This window comes from Garra rufa, chromosome 10, assembly GCF_049309525.1.
Source record: "Garra rufa chromosome 10, GarRuf1.0, whole genome shotgun sequence".
In the NCBI taxonomy this organism is placed as follows: domain Eukaryota; kingdom Metazoa; phylum Chordata; class Actinopteri; order Cypriniformes; family Cyprinidae; genus Garra; species Garra rufa.
Window position 1 is genome coordinate 44222472 of NC_133370.1, and position 17922 is coordinate 44240393.

A 17922-nucleotide genomic window follows, 5' to 3' on the forward strand; every position below is an offset into this window, starting at 1 on the left:
GAATGTGACTTATGATTTCTGCCTGGTAGATGAAAAACCCCACAATCTTACACTGAAGGACTCGAGTCGTATCCCGACACTAAATATCTCTGAGACTCTTTGGACTTGTGCCAGCAACCACTGAAAGCAACCTAGCAAGTACAGAGCAATAGTTCTGATGATATATTTTGCACAGACTAACACCACTTACATTGTCTGTCAATGTAGTTAATCAATTATATTTTAATAGTTGACCTGTAGGTAAGTAGGGAAAGCCTCCTCCAGTTTGGTCTTCTTTTTCCTGTAGCGTTTCCGTATTTTAACCTCAGGATTGTCGGGAAAATCAGACAAAGGATGTTTTTCATCAACTGGAGTGTCAGGTGCTTGGTCGCCCCAGCCTAGCAGGACAGAAAAGAGTAACCGTGTTCAATATTTACATTAAAATCCTATGTACATCCATCAATATATACAGTAGGGGTCAAAAGTTTACATACACCTTGCAGAACCTGCAAAATGTTATTTATTTTACCAGAAAACCATACAAAATACGTATCATTTTTTTATTTAGTACTGACCTGAATAACATATTTCACATAAAAGACATTTACAAGTAATCCAAAAGAGAAAACATATATAAAAATTACCCTGTTCAAAAGTTTACATAAGCTTGATTTTTAATACTGTGTTGTTACCTGAATGATCCACAGCTGTGTTTTTTTGTTTAGTGATAGTTGCTCATGAGTCCCTTGTTTGTCCTGAACAGTTAAACTGCCTGCTACAGGTCCCACAAATTCTTTGGTTTTTCAGCATTGTTGTGTATTTGAACCCTTTCCAGCAATGACTATGATTTTGAGATCCATCTTTTCACACTGAGGACAACTGAGGGACTCATATGCAACTATTACAGAAGGTTCAAACGCTCACTGATGCTCCAGAAGGAAACACAATGCATTAAGATCCAGAGGGTGAAAACTTTTGAACAGAATGAAGATGTGTACATTTTTCTTATTTGCTTAAATATCATACATGTTTCCCATAAGACAAAATAAGTTAAATTTACCTTGATCTTCAAATTTGAAAGTTAAAACTTAATGCATTGTGTTACCCTTCTGTCAGTATTAAGAATCAAGTGTATGTAAACTTCTGAAAGAGGTCATTTTTATAAATTCAACTACTGTTTACTCTTGTGGACTATTTGTACATGTCTTTTATGTGAAATATTTTATTCAGGTCAGTACTAAATAAAAAATAACATGCATTTTATATGATCCCTCTTATTTTGTTTAAATAATTAACATTTTGCAGATTCTGCTAGGTGTATGTAAACTTTTGACCTCAACTGTACATTAACACATATGTATGTACATAATACATATATTAATTAGGGATGTAACGGTATTGTAAATACCGTCATACCGCAATAACACATTTTTTCGATACTACCGTGGTCGCATGACTCGATAAAACAATAGGTCTTCTGAGAAAAGTTTGCTCAGGCGAATGGAGCAAACGGGAGGTAGCGGGAACTACATTTCCCATCAGCCCAGGCGTGGCTATCATCCTTTGCGGTCTGTTGTCGCTACAGACTGTAGCAGCAAGGAAAAGAGATAGAAATGGTCGAACCTGCTCCGTCTGAAGTGCGTATGCGTCACGTATTCTTTTCAACACCCATGTTAACGGATTAGAGCGTTCACACTGCACGCGGTTGCTGTCCGGCAGTACGTCCTAGAAGCGGTGCCTTTGCAGCAGCGCAGCAATCGTTTCGCCACCGAGTCTATTTTTTGCTGCGCTGTATACGCTGAATGAATGTTACAGTACGTTGTTCGCTGTAAAAATGAACATGGATTGACACGGAATGTACCATAAATGCATATAAATTTCACAGTCAACACGTGGCTTTTTGGCTAGGTTTAAAATAAGGAAAGGTGCGGTTTTAAAGAGGCTAAACTAGGCAACGTAATAGATGCACTTGTCCAGGTAGAAAAGTTCTTTAAAGGATTGTTTTTAATAAAGATTTAATGCAAAAGAAAGGCATGAGAGCCTACTGCACTGCACTGCAAAAAAAAAAAATGCTTTTTTACTTAGAATTTTGTCTTGTTTCCAGCCAAAATATCTAAAAATTCTTAAATCAAGAAGGATTTTCTAGACAAGTAAAAAAAATTATTTTCTTGTTTTTATTAAAAACAAGTCAAAATTAAGTGAGTTTTTGTTTAAAACAAGCTAAATAATCTGCCATTGGGGTAAGAAAAAAAGTCTTACTTCAAGCAGACAACTCATTCAGCTAAACTGATTTGACTGTTTATTACATGCTTTAATATTTTTTTGTTACTAAAATTGAAATATTTAAGTTTCTGTTTCAAAGTTACAGATAGATGGCTAATTTGTATGCCATTGATATGTTCAGTGTTCATGTAAACTGTTTAATAAACACTTCTGGCACTTTTTTCGAGTCTCTTCATTAGTTTTGTTTTTCCTGTAAATGATTCAATAAATACCGTACCGTGACATTCATACCGAGGTATTACCGTACCGTGAAGTTTTGATACCGTTACATCCCTAATATTAATACATTTTAGATGTAGGTATTAACCAGTAGATCAGTCTACATTAAGGGTGTTAAATATATGGTGATCAGAACGAGTCCAATCCAGCTTTATGGACTTATGCAGTAGTTATGGACATCTGGCAGCCGTTTATACACTCAAAAAGATATTAAAAAATAATGAAGACTGAAGATATTGATTTAAGATCTAACATAACTCATCATACTGTAAGTGTTTAACTATACTCACTCTCATCTTTGCCTTGCAGGGTTTCAGAGCCAGTGGAGTCCTTCCTGACCAAGGTCTGTTTGGTTCTGCCTGGACCTGTCCGGTTCCTCTGCCTGACCATGAATCCTCCAATGCCTGAATAAAAGCAGAAACTTCAATGTAATATATATTTTTTTATTTTTCATTTTGCACTTTGAGAGAATTTTATAGTACCAATTAATATTTATGCAGTAATTATTATAATTTTTCCCAGTGAAAATAATGTTTAAACAAATTCTCAAATTTAAAAAAAATATTTTTCAATTAGTGCAGCATTTCAAGATAAAACAGAGACTAACTGTGCACTTTTTCCTGCACTATGGCTAATTTGTAGATTGTACACACATTTTCCCCCCCCATATTTTTGCATTTCCAATTAATTTCCTATGGCGGTCATTTTTGACCATGAAGACCACAAGTGTAACTATTAAATTTCACATTTTTGCCCTAGAAGTCATCAGGGTTTGTTCCGTTCCAAAGAAGAAAATGAAATGGTTTTTGTCAAAAGCTTAGCTTATGCTTGTCTAAATGACTAATTTAAAAAATAAACTTGATTTAATTTCTTATTAGATTAATAAACAAAACAAGAGAAGCTCTGTGCCTTCTACTCTACTCTTCTATAATTTCCATGTATAAAGTACAATCGTGCATGGACATACAATTTCCAACAGACCTGGAAAAGACAAATATTGTAACAAGGGATGCTCTCATGCAAAGGACAATGTGTTTGGGTATAATCCACTGAAGCATCTTGTCTCTGACCTGGGCGGTAGGGCTTCCTCTTCCTCTTCTTGCTGGGATCTGTGTCTTTAGAGTCTTCTTCTGCTATTGCCTCTCTTTCGGGGCTGGAGTCTGACTTCCCCTCACCGTCAACTATCATCTCCCCTTCTGCTGCAAAACACACACTAAACTGTCAGGGATCACACACCGGTAAGCAAACCCAGACTACAGGAAGAGGAATGTAAAATGAGACACTGTAATACTGTATCTCTTACACAAAAGATTCAGTCCATTTGTGCTAAAAATACCATTTCAAATCACTATAATGAGCCGCCTACCTAGTTTTATGACACTAGGTACACTCCCAATGAGAAGGCTATTTTAAATTGTAGGTACAGATTATGTTGCCTTTTACGAAAGCTAATTTTCCCAAGCATTGGAGGCAAAATGGATTTCTAGAATGCTTTGCCATTAGCTCACCAAAAAAACATGGCTAATATGTCAATGGACCTTTTTAAACTACATCATCAGTGTCAGGGGTTTCCAAATGTTCTTGTCAGCCGAAATGCTTAGACGTAAAATATTTATTTGAAGTCCCCCCTGAGATTTTAAGCTAATATTTCAATAATTTAACAACACATTCGCATATTCGTGGTTCCCTGATTTTGGTCACACGAAGCAAATAAAATATTAAAATATGTTTATTTTTTTATTTAGTTTTTTGTAATGTTTGTATATTTATTTATATGGTGCTTATTACAATCATTATTATTGTATTATTGTTTTATCACTACTTAAAAAGATAAAACAATGTGCAATCATTCAAGCGGATTCTGGTCACATGATGCAAGATTAAACATTAAAAAATGTTTAGTTTTTTATTTTGTTTTTTGGTAATGTTTGTATATTTATTTATATGGGGCTTATTACTATCTTTATTATTGTATTATTGATTTATCACTAAATAAAAATGATATATTAAGATATATTACTGTTGTTAATTACAAATGTCTTGTAAAATAAATAAATACATAAAATAAACAGAGCTGGGTATAAACTGATTACATGCAATCTGGATTACATCAGATTTCAAAAATCATGTACCTGTAATTAGAGTAGCTCATATTCAGATTTTTTCTTTCTAAAAGTCCTACTGTGTGTCTTACCATTTACATGTGAATATGTTACATGTTAGGTTTAAAACTAATTAATTAAAAAAGTAATCTAAAAGTAGTCAAACACATTACCTAAAATGAGTAACATAGATTACATTACTAATTACAGTTTTCATAATGTAATCTATAATCAGCAATGGACTATATGATAATTAATAATTATTCACACTGCAAGTTATAATTCTAATATTTATGTCTTAAAGGAAGAGTTCACTTACTGAACAAAAATGTACAGATAATGTACTCACCCCCTTGTCATCCAAAATGTCTTTCTTTCTTTCAAGTCGTAAAGAAATTATGTTTTTTGAAGAAAACATTTCAGGATTTCTCTCCATATAGTGGTCTTGTATGGTGTCCCATCCAAAATGCAGTTTAAATGCAGCTTCAAAGAGCTCTAAACGATCACAGCTGAGGAAGAAGGGTCTTAGCTAGCAAAATAATTGGTTGTTTTCTAACAAAAATGTACAATTTATATACTTTTTAACCTCAAACGCTTGTCTTGTCTAGCTCTGCATGAACACTGTGTATTCCAGTTCATGACAGTTAGGGAAAGTTGAAAAACTCCCATCTCATTTTCTCCTCCAACTTCAAAATTGTCCTACATCGCTGATTTACCTTTTTTTGTAAAGGGAGTTTAACCTTTTTGCACGTTCAGTTTGTAAACACTAGGTTGGTACTTCTGCAGCGACGTAGGGCGATTTTGAAGATGGAGAAGAAAATAAGTTTTTTGACCTTCCCTAACTGTCCTGAACCGGAATACGCAGAGCACAGACAAAGCTAGACAAGACGAGTGTTTGAGGTTAAAAAGTATATAAATGATATATTTAAAAAAACAAAAAAACAATCGTTTCGCGATAAGACCCTTCTTCCTCGGCTAGGATTGTTTAGAGCCCTTTGAAGCTGCATTTAAACTGCATTTTGGAAGTTCAAACTCGGGGCACCACTGAAGTTCATTATATAGAGAGAAATCCTGAAATGTTTTCCTCAAAAAACATAATTTTTTAACATCTTGGATGTCAAGGGGGGTGAGTACATTATCTGTAAATTTTTGTTCTGGAAGTGAACTATTCTTTTACAGTCATCCCACTTTTTTTTATTTTGACTAAATACTGGTAATATGCTGCCAACTTGGAAATGGTGTAAAAAGCGCTAATGTTTAAATACTGTGTTCCTATTAACTATCAATAAACAGTAACTAGGTGTTTATTGAGGTTTATCAAACTCTTAGTTACTTATTATTAAATGTGTTTCCTAGTCTAAAGTGTTACCCTACTTATTTAACTAAAAAGCAGCATTTGATTTGAAAATCGCTAAAATCACTTTTTTATTTTGATTAACTGTGCAGCGACACTAATTTATTTTAATTTTATATACCATTATATCTTTAGCATTTTATCAGCTCACAAACCCCTATTTGGTCAACACTGGTGTAGGTCTAAATTATCATCTCGTTTTGGTTTTAAGTTGTTAACCTCTTAAACTGCATCTTTTTTACTTTGTACGTGGTTATGAAACTACTGCTAAAGAAGTATGGCTGAGATGTAAGAAGCAGTACTTTTGGTGTCGTCGAGGTCTCCGTCTCTGGAGAGCTCGATCTGTGGGTCTGGAGGCGTCTGCAGCACGGCCACACTGTTCTGGTTTATGATCTTCAGTTTAAGTTTGGGTTTGGAGCGCCTCCGCCGCGAGGCTGCATTGGCGAGACTCTGGAGCTGCGACAGACCAGACTCTGTGAGACAAACACCGTCCTGGGTGTACGTCCTCGTCAGGTCTGTGGAGCAGAAACACAGAAGAATCTCATTGGAAACATTAAAATCACTCAAAAGAACAATTCACTCTAAAATTGCACATTATTATTACTACTACTACTTCAAGCAAACGGTCAACACGATAAAATGCAATGATTATATAAATGTCTATAATCTTACTTTTTTTTCTAATATGTAAAACACAATAAAACAAAACAAAAGCGTAATGTTTTAGTGAAGTGACATCATTACCAGGATCTCTTGCTTTTGTGACTCTCTGTGGCATGAGAACAGACTCGACTAAATCCAAACAAGACTTGGCCGGCGTTCCAGGCGCTGTGTAATGACCACACAAATACACAATGTCAACCAAAAGAAAGATTTATAACGTAGAACAGACTTGATCGTGCTAAAGCAGTGTTTACCAGGAGAGAGGGGGGTATGGCCTTGGCACAGACTGCAGTCAAAGCTGCTATCTGCAATCTTTTCCACCTCCTCCTCTGAGTGGATTCCCTGACACGAGGCATGCATCCACCTGCAGACACGAAAACGGCACTTTTTAACTATGGATATGAACGATACCTCAAACTGTTCGCCGTACTGAGGAGAGGCGTGCTGTTACTTTTTTATATGTGACCCTGGACCACAAAACCAGTTTTGTCTCAAGTAGCATGTATATTTGTAGCAATAGCCAACAAAACGATCAAAAAAATCGATTTCTCTTTTACGCCAAAAATCATTAGGTATTAAGTAAAGATTTTCAAATAGTTGTATCTTGGCCAAATATTGTCCTATCCTTACAAACCACACATCAATGGAAAGTCTATTTATTCAGCTTTCAGTCCTGGGCCATATACATTTTTTGATAGTATGGAATTTTATTTTTCTTTCTTTTTGTGTATTTTAATTTAATTTGATTGTTTTTTTTACTCGTAATTGGAGTCGCTCATAATCAGATTACATTTAAAGAGTCTCTGCTGAATAAAAGCATTCATTTTACAAAAAATGCCCCAAACTTATATCAAGTAACTCCTTAGAAGCCACTTTCTGAACACCTTGTCAAACATATTTAGGTTGTTTTTTCAGTAAGATTTTTAATGTTTTTTTTTTAAAAGACATCTCTTCTGCTCACCAAGTCTGCATTTATTTAATCCAAAGTACAGCAGTAAACAGAAAAATTGTGAAATATTTTTACTACTTAAAACTGTTTTCTATTTGAATATATTTTAAAATATAATTTATTCCCGTGATCAAAGATGAATTTTCAGCATCATTACTCCAGTCTTCATTGTCACATGATCCTTCAGAAATCATTCTAATGCTGATTTACTGTGCAATATTTTTTTATTATTATTGTTACTTATTGTTATACCATTCAAAAGCTTGGAGTCAGTATACATCTATATATCTCATTTTGGAAATGAATACTTTTATTTAGCAAGAATGCTTTAAATTGACTTTAAAGTGACATTTATAGGCCCGGTTTCACAGACTGGGTTTAGACTAAACCAGGATTAGGCCATAGTTCAATTAGGACATTTAAGTAATTTTTATAAACGTGCTTAAAAAAAATAAAACATTACTGGTGTGCATCTTGAGACAAAACAAAGGCACTAATATACTTTAGGATCAATCAGTGCAATTTTATTTCAGTCGAAACAGCTCAGATTTACATTTTAATTTAGGACTAGGCTTAAGCCTTGTCTGTGAAACCGGGGGATAATGTTATAAAAGACGTTTTTGAGCAGCAAATATTAGAATGATTTCTGAAGACACTGAAGACTGGAGTAATGATGCAAAAATTTCAGCTTTGAAATCAAAGGAATAAATCACATTTTTTAAATATTCAAATAGAAAAGAGTTATTTTAAATAGTAAAAATATTTCAAAATTGTACTGTTTTTGCTGTCCTTTGGATCAAATAAATGCAGGCTTGGTGAGCAGAAGAGACTTCTTTAAAAAATATAAAAAATCTTAGTGTTCAAAAACTTTTGACGTGTATATATTTTGTTTTGCATGTGCCAGCATTTCTTCCTAAGAATCTAGCAGGTATCCAGTATGTTTGATGGCAGTGATTTGCGGAGTTGAAAGGAATCCAAGCGCCCCAGCAGGTACATGCACAGCCCAGACCTGAGTGCTGGACCGCAGCTCACCTGTCACACTGGCGGCACTGCAGGATGATCTCCTCTTCGTTGTAGTCCTGCTGGCACAGCGGGCACGAGGCCAGGCTGGCGCAAGGGGCACACTGAGTGTAATTATTCTGCCACTCACACCTCAGACCCGCAGACGTGGCGCCGCACTGCGTACAGGACACACACCTGCGGGACGCCAGAGCAGGCACAATGACATTAATCACACGCCACACGACTCCAGCCATTCCAGCCACCCTAACAACTGCTCACTTCAAGACATGACAAGTAAAATAATTATCATAAATAAAATCCTTTGGAGAAAAAAAAGTCTTTTGTTAACAAAAGGCCCTCCATTGTAACTAACAAATATTCTAAAACACAAGAACAAAAAGCAGTTGAGGCACAGTTTATGCGATGTGGAATACCATTTGCATTTCCAGCTGCCATTGGGCACGTTCTGCAGGGGCGGGTCTAAGCAGTAGGTGTGGTAGCTGATGTCACAATCGTCACAGAGCAGCAGACGTCCGGGATCGCTGGCTTGACCGCACGCCTCACATACGGTACACTCCAAACACCGCCAGCCTTTACTCAGCACCACCTTAGTGATCTAAGGATCAATACATGTCAATTAACATGAGGCAGAAAGCATATGAAGAAAGAATTTCATAAAAAAAACTAAAGAAAACAGCAGTTTTTAGTAGATAGTCCCCCTAACGATAGCAGCAACACTCAGGATTGTTTACAGAACAAGCGGGAACCCAGTGTGCCTGTAGTTCTCCCTATTTCTGTTTTAATATAGAAAGTCTAAGGCCTTCTCAAGTTCTCAAGTCAACCTAGATATTTTATGTAGCCTAATTTGTGTGCATTGTGGAGTTGCTCTCTAAACGCGGGGTATTAAAATTGTATTTGAATGCGCGTGCGTGTTTTACTTTTGGTTTCGTTTTAACGACCACGCGAAACTCTCAGCAGCACAGAGCGTCCATTCTACAATACAAGAGATTACTTTAACAAAACCATTTGAAAGTGGGAGGACACAAACGGGATTTTGAAAAGCTTGTCCCCAGTGGAACTGCATCAGCTCACAGCAGTCTGTGAAAAGTTTTGTAAAGAAATGAAACCAATTAAATGTCATTTATCGCAACTCTCTGCGATACCAATATCGCGTATACTGTTATCGCGATAACAATAATTATTCGATATATCGTGCAGCCCTACTTGACACACTTCCCACATCTTTTTTCAAAAGTGTGCTTCGCTGTTTAGAAGCAGATCTCTTAGAAGTGGTGAACACCTCACTCCTTTCTGGGACTTTTCGAAACTCCCTGAAAACTGCAGTTGTTAAGCCCCTTCTGAAAAAGAGAAATCTTGATAACACCATATTGAGCAACTATAGACCAATATCAAATCTTCCTTTCATAGGCAAGATTATTGAAAAGGTTGTTTTTAATCAGCTGAACCACTACATAAACTCAAATGGATACCTGGACCATTTCCAATCTGGTTTCAGACAACATCATAGCACAGAGACAGCGCTCATAAAGATAATAAATGATATTCGCCTAAATTCTGATTCTGGCAAAATATCAGTGCTGGTATTACTAGATCTCAGTGCTGCGTTCGACACTGTCGATCATAACATTCTAGATAGACTGGAAAACTGGGTCGGGCTTTCTGGGATGGTTCTCAAATGGTTCAGGTCATACTTAGAAGGGAGAGGCTATTATGTTAGTATTGGAGAGCATAAGTCTAAGTGGACGTCCATGACATGTGGAGTCCCACAAGGCTCAATTCTGGCGCCGCTGTTGTTCAGCCTGTATATGCTCCAACTAAGTCAAATAATGAGAAAGAACCAAATTGCATATCACAGCTATGCAGATGATACCCAGATTTACCTAGCCTTATCGCCAAATGACTACAGCCCCATTGACTCCCTCTGCCAATGCATTGATGAAATTAACAGTTGGATGTGCCAAAACTTTCTTCAGTTAAACAAGGAGAAAACAGAAGTCATTGCATTTGGAAACAAAGATGAAGTTCATAAGGTAAATGCGTACCTTGATGCTAGGGGTCAAAAAACTAAAAATCAAGTCAAGAATCTGGGTGTGATTCTGGAGTCAGACCTCAGTTTCAGTAGCCATGTCAAAGCAGTAACTAAATCAGCATACTACCATCTCAAAAACATTGCAAGAATTAGATGTTTTGTTTCCTGTCAAGACTTGGAGAAACTTGTCCATGCCTTTATCACCAGCAGGGTGGACTATTGTAATGGTCTCCTCACTGGCCTTCCCAAGAAGACCATTAGACAGCTGCAGCTCATACAGAACGCTGCTGCCAGGATTCTGACTAGAACCAGAAAATCAGATCATATCACACCAGTCCTCAGGTCCTTACACTGGCTTCCAGTTATGTTTAGGATAGATTTTTAAGTACTTTTACTTGTTTATAAAGCACTCAATGGCCTAGGACCTACATACATTGCAGATATGCTCACTGAATATAAACCTAACAGACAACTCAGATCACTAGGATCGAGTCAGTTAGTAATATCACGGGTTCACACAAAACAAGGGGAATCCGCTTTCAGCTATTATGCCGCCCGCAGTTGGAATCAGCTTCCAGAAGAGATCAGATGTGCCAATACGTTAGCCACATTTAAATGCAGACTCAAAACTCATCTGTTCAGTTGTGCATTTATTGAATGAGCACTGTGCTACGTCCGAACAGATTGCATTATTTTATGTATAATCATTTTACTGTATTAATTAATTTTAAATCAATTTTTTAAATCATCTTAAATGTTCTTAAATTCTCTGTTTTTATTGTTGTGATTATTATTTTTAATTTTTATGATTTTTTATGCTATTATGATTTTAATTCCTTTTATGTACAGCACTTTGAATTACCATTGTGTATGAGATGTGCTATATAAATAAACTTGCATTGCCTTGCCTAGACGGAAAGCTGCTTTTTCAAAACAGTGTTGGTTTTTAGATATTTTGAAGATGCTTCAAATGTTTTTTTTTTTTCCATATAATTAAAGTCAAGGGCCAAAACAACACTGTAGAGAAAAAAAAGTCATTTTTCAAAATATAACAAATAATTTTGTCTTCCACAGGAAAAAAAGAAAGTAATTTGGATTTGGAACGACATGAAGATAAGAAAATTATGACAGATTGTTCATTTCTTAAGTAAATTGGTTCTATCTTGACTGTAAAATCATATAGACCAGGTATTATTGTTAACTCAAAACAAACAAAAACTATTAAAACACTTTTAGTAACTGAAATGCAGCTGAAATCAAATATAAAGAATATTATCAGTCTCTAAAAAAATTCTGTAAATTATCAGTGAAAAAATTATAACTTTTTTACATTTACTGACAATTAAAGTAAAATTAAAATGAAAACTGAAAATATAAGAATATATATATATATATATATTTTTTTTTTTAAGTTTTTTTAATGCTTAAATTTTTTTTTGTGAGGAAACCATGATATTTTTCAAGAATCTGATAAATAAGAAGCTTAAAGACATTTAATTACATTACATTTAATGCACGCTTGCTAAAAATATATATATATTTTTTTAAATATTAAAATTCTATTTAAATTCTAAACAAACTATGCTTGCATAACAATCAATACAGTGCTGCACTGCAAGTATTTTTATTTAAATATATTTTCTCCTTAAGCAATTTCAGTGCTATTTTGGTCTGTAGCTTAGTATGCAGTTTTTTTTTTTTTTTTATTAAATTTTCTTCCCAGGTCTGGGAAAATTCTTTTTTCAGCCAGTCATAATTAATGGTACCATCAACACCTCCAACAGTATTACAAAAAAGGAAGGATGTAATGGCCCATCCTGTAGCATATTCTCTCGTGTTTTGGGGGTGAAATGTGCTCACCTTTATATTCACACAGAAGGGGTGGTAACACTGTCCACACTGAGCACAGGCCAGAAGTCGACCCTCCACACCCTGTCCAAAACTCCCACAAACCACACACATATCCTAAACAAAAAAACACACACATACACCAATGAAAGAGAGCAGCAGACTCCACATACACAACTGCAACAGCACAACAGCTCAGAAACGTACCTGTTTCATAGTGAACGTGTCTGTACTGGAGAAAATCACTACTGTATTGTGCATGGCGTTTTCTTCCTCTTCCTTGAACGTGCAAATGGGTTCCATGATGTTTATCTGCAGTGACGCAAACAAACCACACAAATAAACAGATGAGCAATATAGTAATTTACCCACATGTCAGAACAAACCATGCAGTAGCAGTCAGATAATGTGACGTACTCCCGGTATTAGGATTGGAGGGACTCCATTCTTCATTCTGGCTCGGCCACGTCCTCCCCGACCCGCGACACCCGAACCCCTGGGGCGTCTCCTGCTGGGAAAGCCAGATCCCCGGCCCTGCTGACACGACAGAGATACCATCAGGGTCATCCTCGCTGACAGAGAGGCATTCTTATCGAAAAGAAGAGGCTAAAGGATTTTATGCATTAGAGTCTACTTTGCCCTTTGGGAGCTTCCTGCAACCAGTAGTAGCTTTATAATTGTGTTACATGACCAAAAAATACAATAGTGTGTAATTACATTGTAATAACAATGTTATACACCAACTTTGTATTTATAATCACATACAGTACTGAAATATAGAGATCCTTAACATTTCTATAAATGTCCATGGCTTTTACAATAGTTTGTAATCACTGGGTGAGAATTTTATTTTATTTTTTTATTTTTTTAACATTCAAAATGTTGGGGTCAGTAAGATTTTTATGAATGAAATTAATACTTTTATTAAGCAAAAAAGCATTCCATTGATTAAAAGTGACAAAAAAAAAAAAAAAAAAAAAAAATATATATATATATATATATATATATATATACTGTAGATACATATATTAAATAAACATTGTTCTTTTAAGCTTTTAATCTATATATTAAAAAAAATTGTTTCCACAAAAATATTAAGCTGAACAATTGTTTTTAAAAATAATTTATGAATTGATGCTAAAAATTCAGCTTTGATCACAGGAATAAATTATATTTTATAATATATTCAAATAGAAAACAGTTATTTTAAACAGGGAAAATATGTTTACTGTTTTTTGCTAAAAACTTTTTTGGTAATTCAAATAAAATAAAATAAATAGTATATGAAAAACGTCATCAACATCTAAAAACTTCAACTACTTCACCTGGAAATAAAAACAAACAAAACAAAACAAAACAAAAACTGAAACTGAACTAAACACTAATAAATTAAACCTAAACAGTAAAAATACAAAACAAAACATTTAAACTACAATATAAAAAAATAAAATATTTTATAAAAAGACATTTTTCTACCTCATTCTTTATTTATTTATTTTTTGCGGAAAATAATATAAAAATGTATTTTACATTTTAGATTTTTTTCTGCCTAATTTTTATTTTATTTATTAATTTATTTTTGTGGAAACCATGATAGGAAAGGAAACTGATGAATAAAAAGTTTAAAAGAACGGCATTTATTTAAAATATAAGTCTTTTGTAGTTTTTTTTTATTTTATTATTTACTGTCACTTTTGTTAATTTTTAATGCATTCTTGCTAAACAAAAAGTTTTAAAAACTAAAATTTTATTATTAAAGATTTAAAACAAACAGTGCTTGAATAATATAACCAATACATGAATTGTGCTGCACTGCAAGTATTTTCATTTGAATATATTTATTATATTTAATATATTAGTAATTATGTTATATAACTTGTTATTTAACGACTTTGCATGTATTTACTTTGCCTTTATAATTTCACATTTCTGATCACACACAATATTGAAATACACATTTTTATGAATTTCCATGCTTTTCCAATAGGTTATAATCAGTAAATAAGGATTTTTTATGTATGTATGTATGTATGTATGTATGTATTTATTTATTAATAAAACCATTTAAAAGTTTGGTGTCAGTTAAGATTTTTATGAAAGAAATTAATAATTTTATTAAGCAAGAAAGCATTCAAATTATCAAAAGTGACAGTAAAGCAACATTGTTACAAAACACTGTTCTTTTAAGCTTTTAATTTAAACAAAAATATCTTAAAAAAAAGTATCACTGTTTCAAAAAAATATTAAGCGTTAAACTGTTTAAAATATTAAATATTAAACTGTTTTTAAAAATGATTTAATATTAAAAAAATTCAGCTTTGGTCAAATTAATAATTTACTTAACTGTTTTTGGTAATTAAAATAAAATAAAATAAATATTAGATGAAAAACGTCATCAACATCTAAAAACTTCAACTACTTCACCTGGAAATCGAAAAAAATGGAAACTGAACTAAAACTAATAAATTAAACCTAAACAGTAAAAACTAAACATTTAAACTAAAATGAAAAAGACAAAATATAATGCTGAAAATACAGCTTTACATCACAGTTATCTTAAAACATATTAAAATAAAAACAGTTATTTAAAATTGCAATAATATTTCACAATATTACGTTTTTTACTGTGTTTTTTGCCAAATAGCTGCAGCTTTGGTGAGTATAAAAGTTCTTTTAAAAACATAAAAAATTACTGACCCCAATATTTTGCTTTTAAATATTATTTATATATATATATATTTTTTTTCTATTAATTTGCATGACATTTCCAGTTTTTCTATTAAACATCTGAACTCCATCAATAGGATTTCAACCAAGCAAAAAAAGTAATCTGTTAAATGATTTGACTAGGCTGACAAACATAACCGATGTATGATTAAATAAAGTGAATAAATAAAGAAAATGATTTAATGGTCCAAACGGTGAAGCCTTCAACTACTTTTGCTGTCATGTGAAGTCAGTCAAACAAATGAGCAGACTAATCTCATTTTACTTCTGTAGACCACTTCAAAGAAACGTCTTCAAACACTCTTGAGGAGTCGGGCCTCTGCATGGACAGGAGCGAAGGAGGAAACGACTGACCAAAGTTTTCTTTTCTCCTCGTGTTTATATTTAATGAACGGCCTACCAGCTCAACTTTAATGCAGTGTGATCAAATAACCAACCCAAACCAAACACGGCTCTCCCTCAATTTAACTAGCTGTCACCGCGGAGCAACATTCCCCATAATGACACCAATTTCGCAGAGACTGTGACACTCGGTGTGAGATGGCATCTGAGGGAGCTGCCAACACGGCTATCAGGCTGTTGAGAGGCCTCGGCCGTGTTATTCCAGCGATTTCGCTTCTATTACGCTGTCAGTGCGTTTCCTTTCCTCAGGGGCTGCCATTCTGACTGTCACAATGAAAACGCTTTCCAAGAATTACACTGCCTCCCTCTCTCCTTTCCCTCCCTCATCTACTGTTCCTCGCGCCGGACCATCATTTCAGCCGCTCTTTCAACTTCTGCCTCTGCTACTCACACTTGATGTTTTTTAAATTGGTCCTTTCATCGGCTGTTTTATTCTACCTGACTTTTGAAAAAAAAAAAAAAAGTGTTAGCCATGGTCATGGTCATGGTGTTAGATGATAATATCACAGATGTAGCCTGGGCTTAATATTTATATATTTTTCAACTATAAGTCTTATATTCTATAAGTCAATATTTATTCATTTGCGGCAAAACAATCTAAAAGTGTGATTTTACTTTGTTGAAATGTTATATATATTTGTGTGTCTATGTATTTAATAGATAATATACACACACAAAGTTTTAAGAAATTATTTTATTTTTAAGATTTCGTTTGTATACATATTTAAAATATACAGATTTTTTAACCATTTTTTTTTAGATTTTTTATTGTTTATTTATATACAGTACATTAAAAAAATCACACACACACACACACACACACACACACACACACACACACACACACACACACACACACACACACACACACACTTTTAGAGAGAGCCAATTAAAATCTTAGAATTAAAATATAACTTTTAGAAAATACTATATTATATAACTTAAAAATAATTGTATTTTTAAGAATTAAAATCTATTTTTTTATGTATTATAAATTTGACAATAATATACAGATTTTTACCATTTTTTTTAGATATTTGTTATATATATGTATATATATTATATATATTAAGAGTAAATTAGAAGCTCAGAATTACAATATACATTTTTAAGAAATTATTTTATTTTTAAGATTTTTTTTGTTTTTTGCATAATTATACATTTTCATATATATATATATTTTTTTTTACAATTTTTAAAAAATATATTTGTTTACATTAAAAAAGTACACACACACATTTTAAATCTTTGAATTAAAATATAATTTTATTAATTTATTTTTAAGAATTAATACAAATATTTTTTGTATGTTTATATATATATATACATATATATTAAATACATTTTAATAATTTTTTACTCTTTTTGTATATATATATTATACATTTTTGAATCATATACAGATTTTTACTATTTTTTAGATATTTATTTATATACATTAAACATATATTTATATTAAATTTCACACAAACACACACACACACACACACAGAAATAAAAACTAAAATATTTATTTTAATTATATATAATATGTATATTAGAGAGAGTAAATTAGAATCTTAGATAAAAAAATGTATTTTATTTTTAAACATTTTTAAAATCTATTTTGTATATAACTATTATACATTTTAGAATCATATACAGATTTTTAAATTTTTTAGATATTTATTATTTATATACATAAAAAATCACACATGCACATTTAAATATTTTTGCTTATACAGATTTTTTAAATACTTACTGTTTATTTATGCAAAATAAAAATATTTATTTTAATTATATATAGTAATTTGAGTTTATATGAATATACAAGAATAAATGTATTCAATCAAGCTAAAAAATAAAAATATTTTAAAAATGCTATTTCTAGTGTAATTAATGATAATAATAAAAGTAAAAAAAAAATAAAATAAAAAATATTACACACTTAAAAAATATAATCAGTTATAATCAGTGTATACTTAAAATTAATCTTAATTGAATTTAAAATAATACGATATTTTAGATTAATCATGATTTGTGTGTTAAAATTACCACACGCACGTCTTATTTCATCTTCAGCTAAATCACTGCAAATGTATAACGAACATTCAATATAACACTCACTCCTATAAAAGCACAGAACTACCATCATACTAACAAACACTTAGTCTTTCCCTGCTTCCTCTCCATCATCATCTTAATGTAGATGCTGTCTTTTTAGTGACCCTTGACATGTGGCAATTGCTATCCAACATGCTCGTTGTCAAGACATGATAATGCGAAGGGACCTGGTCTGGCCCCGTGCCCAGATGATTATCCGGGCGGCTCCAGCGGCTCAGGAACAGATGGACCTGAAGCCCAG

General features: G+C 33.0%; 1 protein-coding gene across 1 annotated transcript in view; it reads right to left on the bottom strand.

The window, feature by feature from the left end:
* kmt2cb (lysine (K)-specific methyltransferase 2Cb) overlaps nucleotides 1-17922 on the bottom strand; it is a 142418-nt gene that overhangs the window by 39063 nt on the left and 85433 nt on the right. Inside the window, exons 16-26 of the mRNA XM_073849472.1 lie at nucleotides 12867-12986; nucleotides 12657-12761; nucleotides 12462-12566; nucleotides 8986-9167; nucleotides 8582-8746; nucleotides 6855-6964; nucleotides 6682-6765; nucleotides 6240-6452; nucleotides 3552-3680; nucleotides 2772-2885; nucleotides 235-377 (exon numbers count right to left, since the gene is read on the bottom strand). Of these exons, the coding sequence (XP_073705573.1) occupies nucleotides 235-377; nucleotides 2772-2885; nucleotides 3552-3680; nucleotides 6240-6452; nucleotides 6682-6765; nucleotides 6855-6964; nucleotides 8582-8746; nucleotides 8986-9167; nucleotides 12462-12566; nucleotides 12657-12761; nucleotides 12867-12986 (1470 nt within the window). The remainder of the gene's footprint in view (nucleotides 1-234; nucleotides 378-2771; nucleotides 2886-3551; nucleotides 3681-6239; nucleotides 6453-6681; nucleotides 6766-6854; nucleotides 6965-8581; nucleotides 8747-8985; nucleotides 9168-12461; nucleotides 12567-12656; nucleotides 12762-12866; nucleotides 12987-17922) is intronic.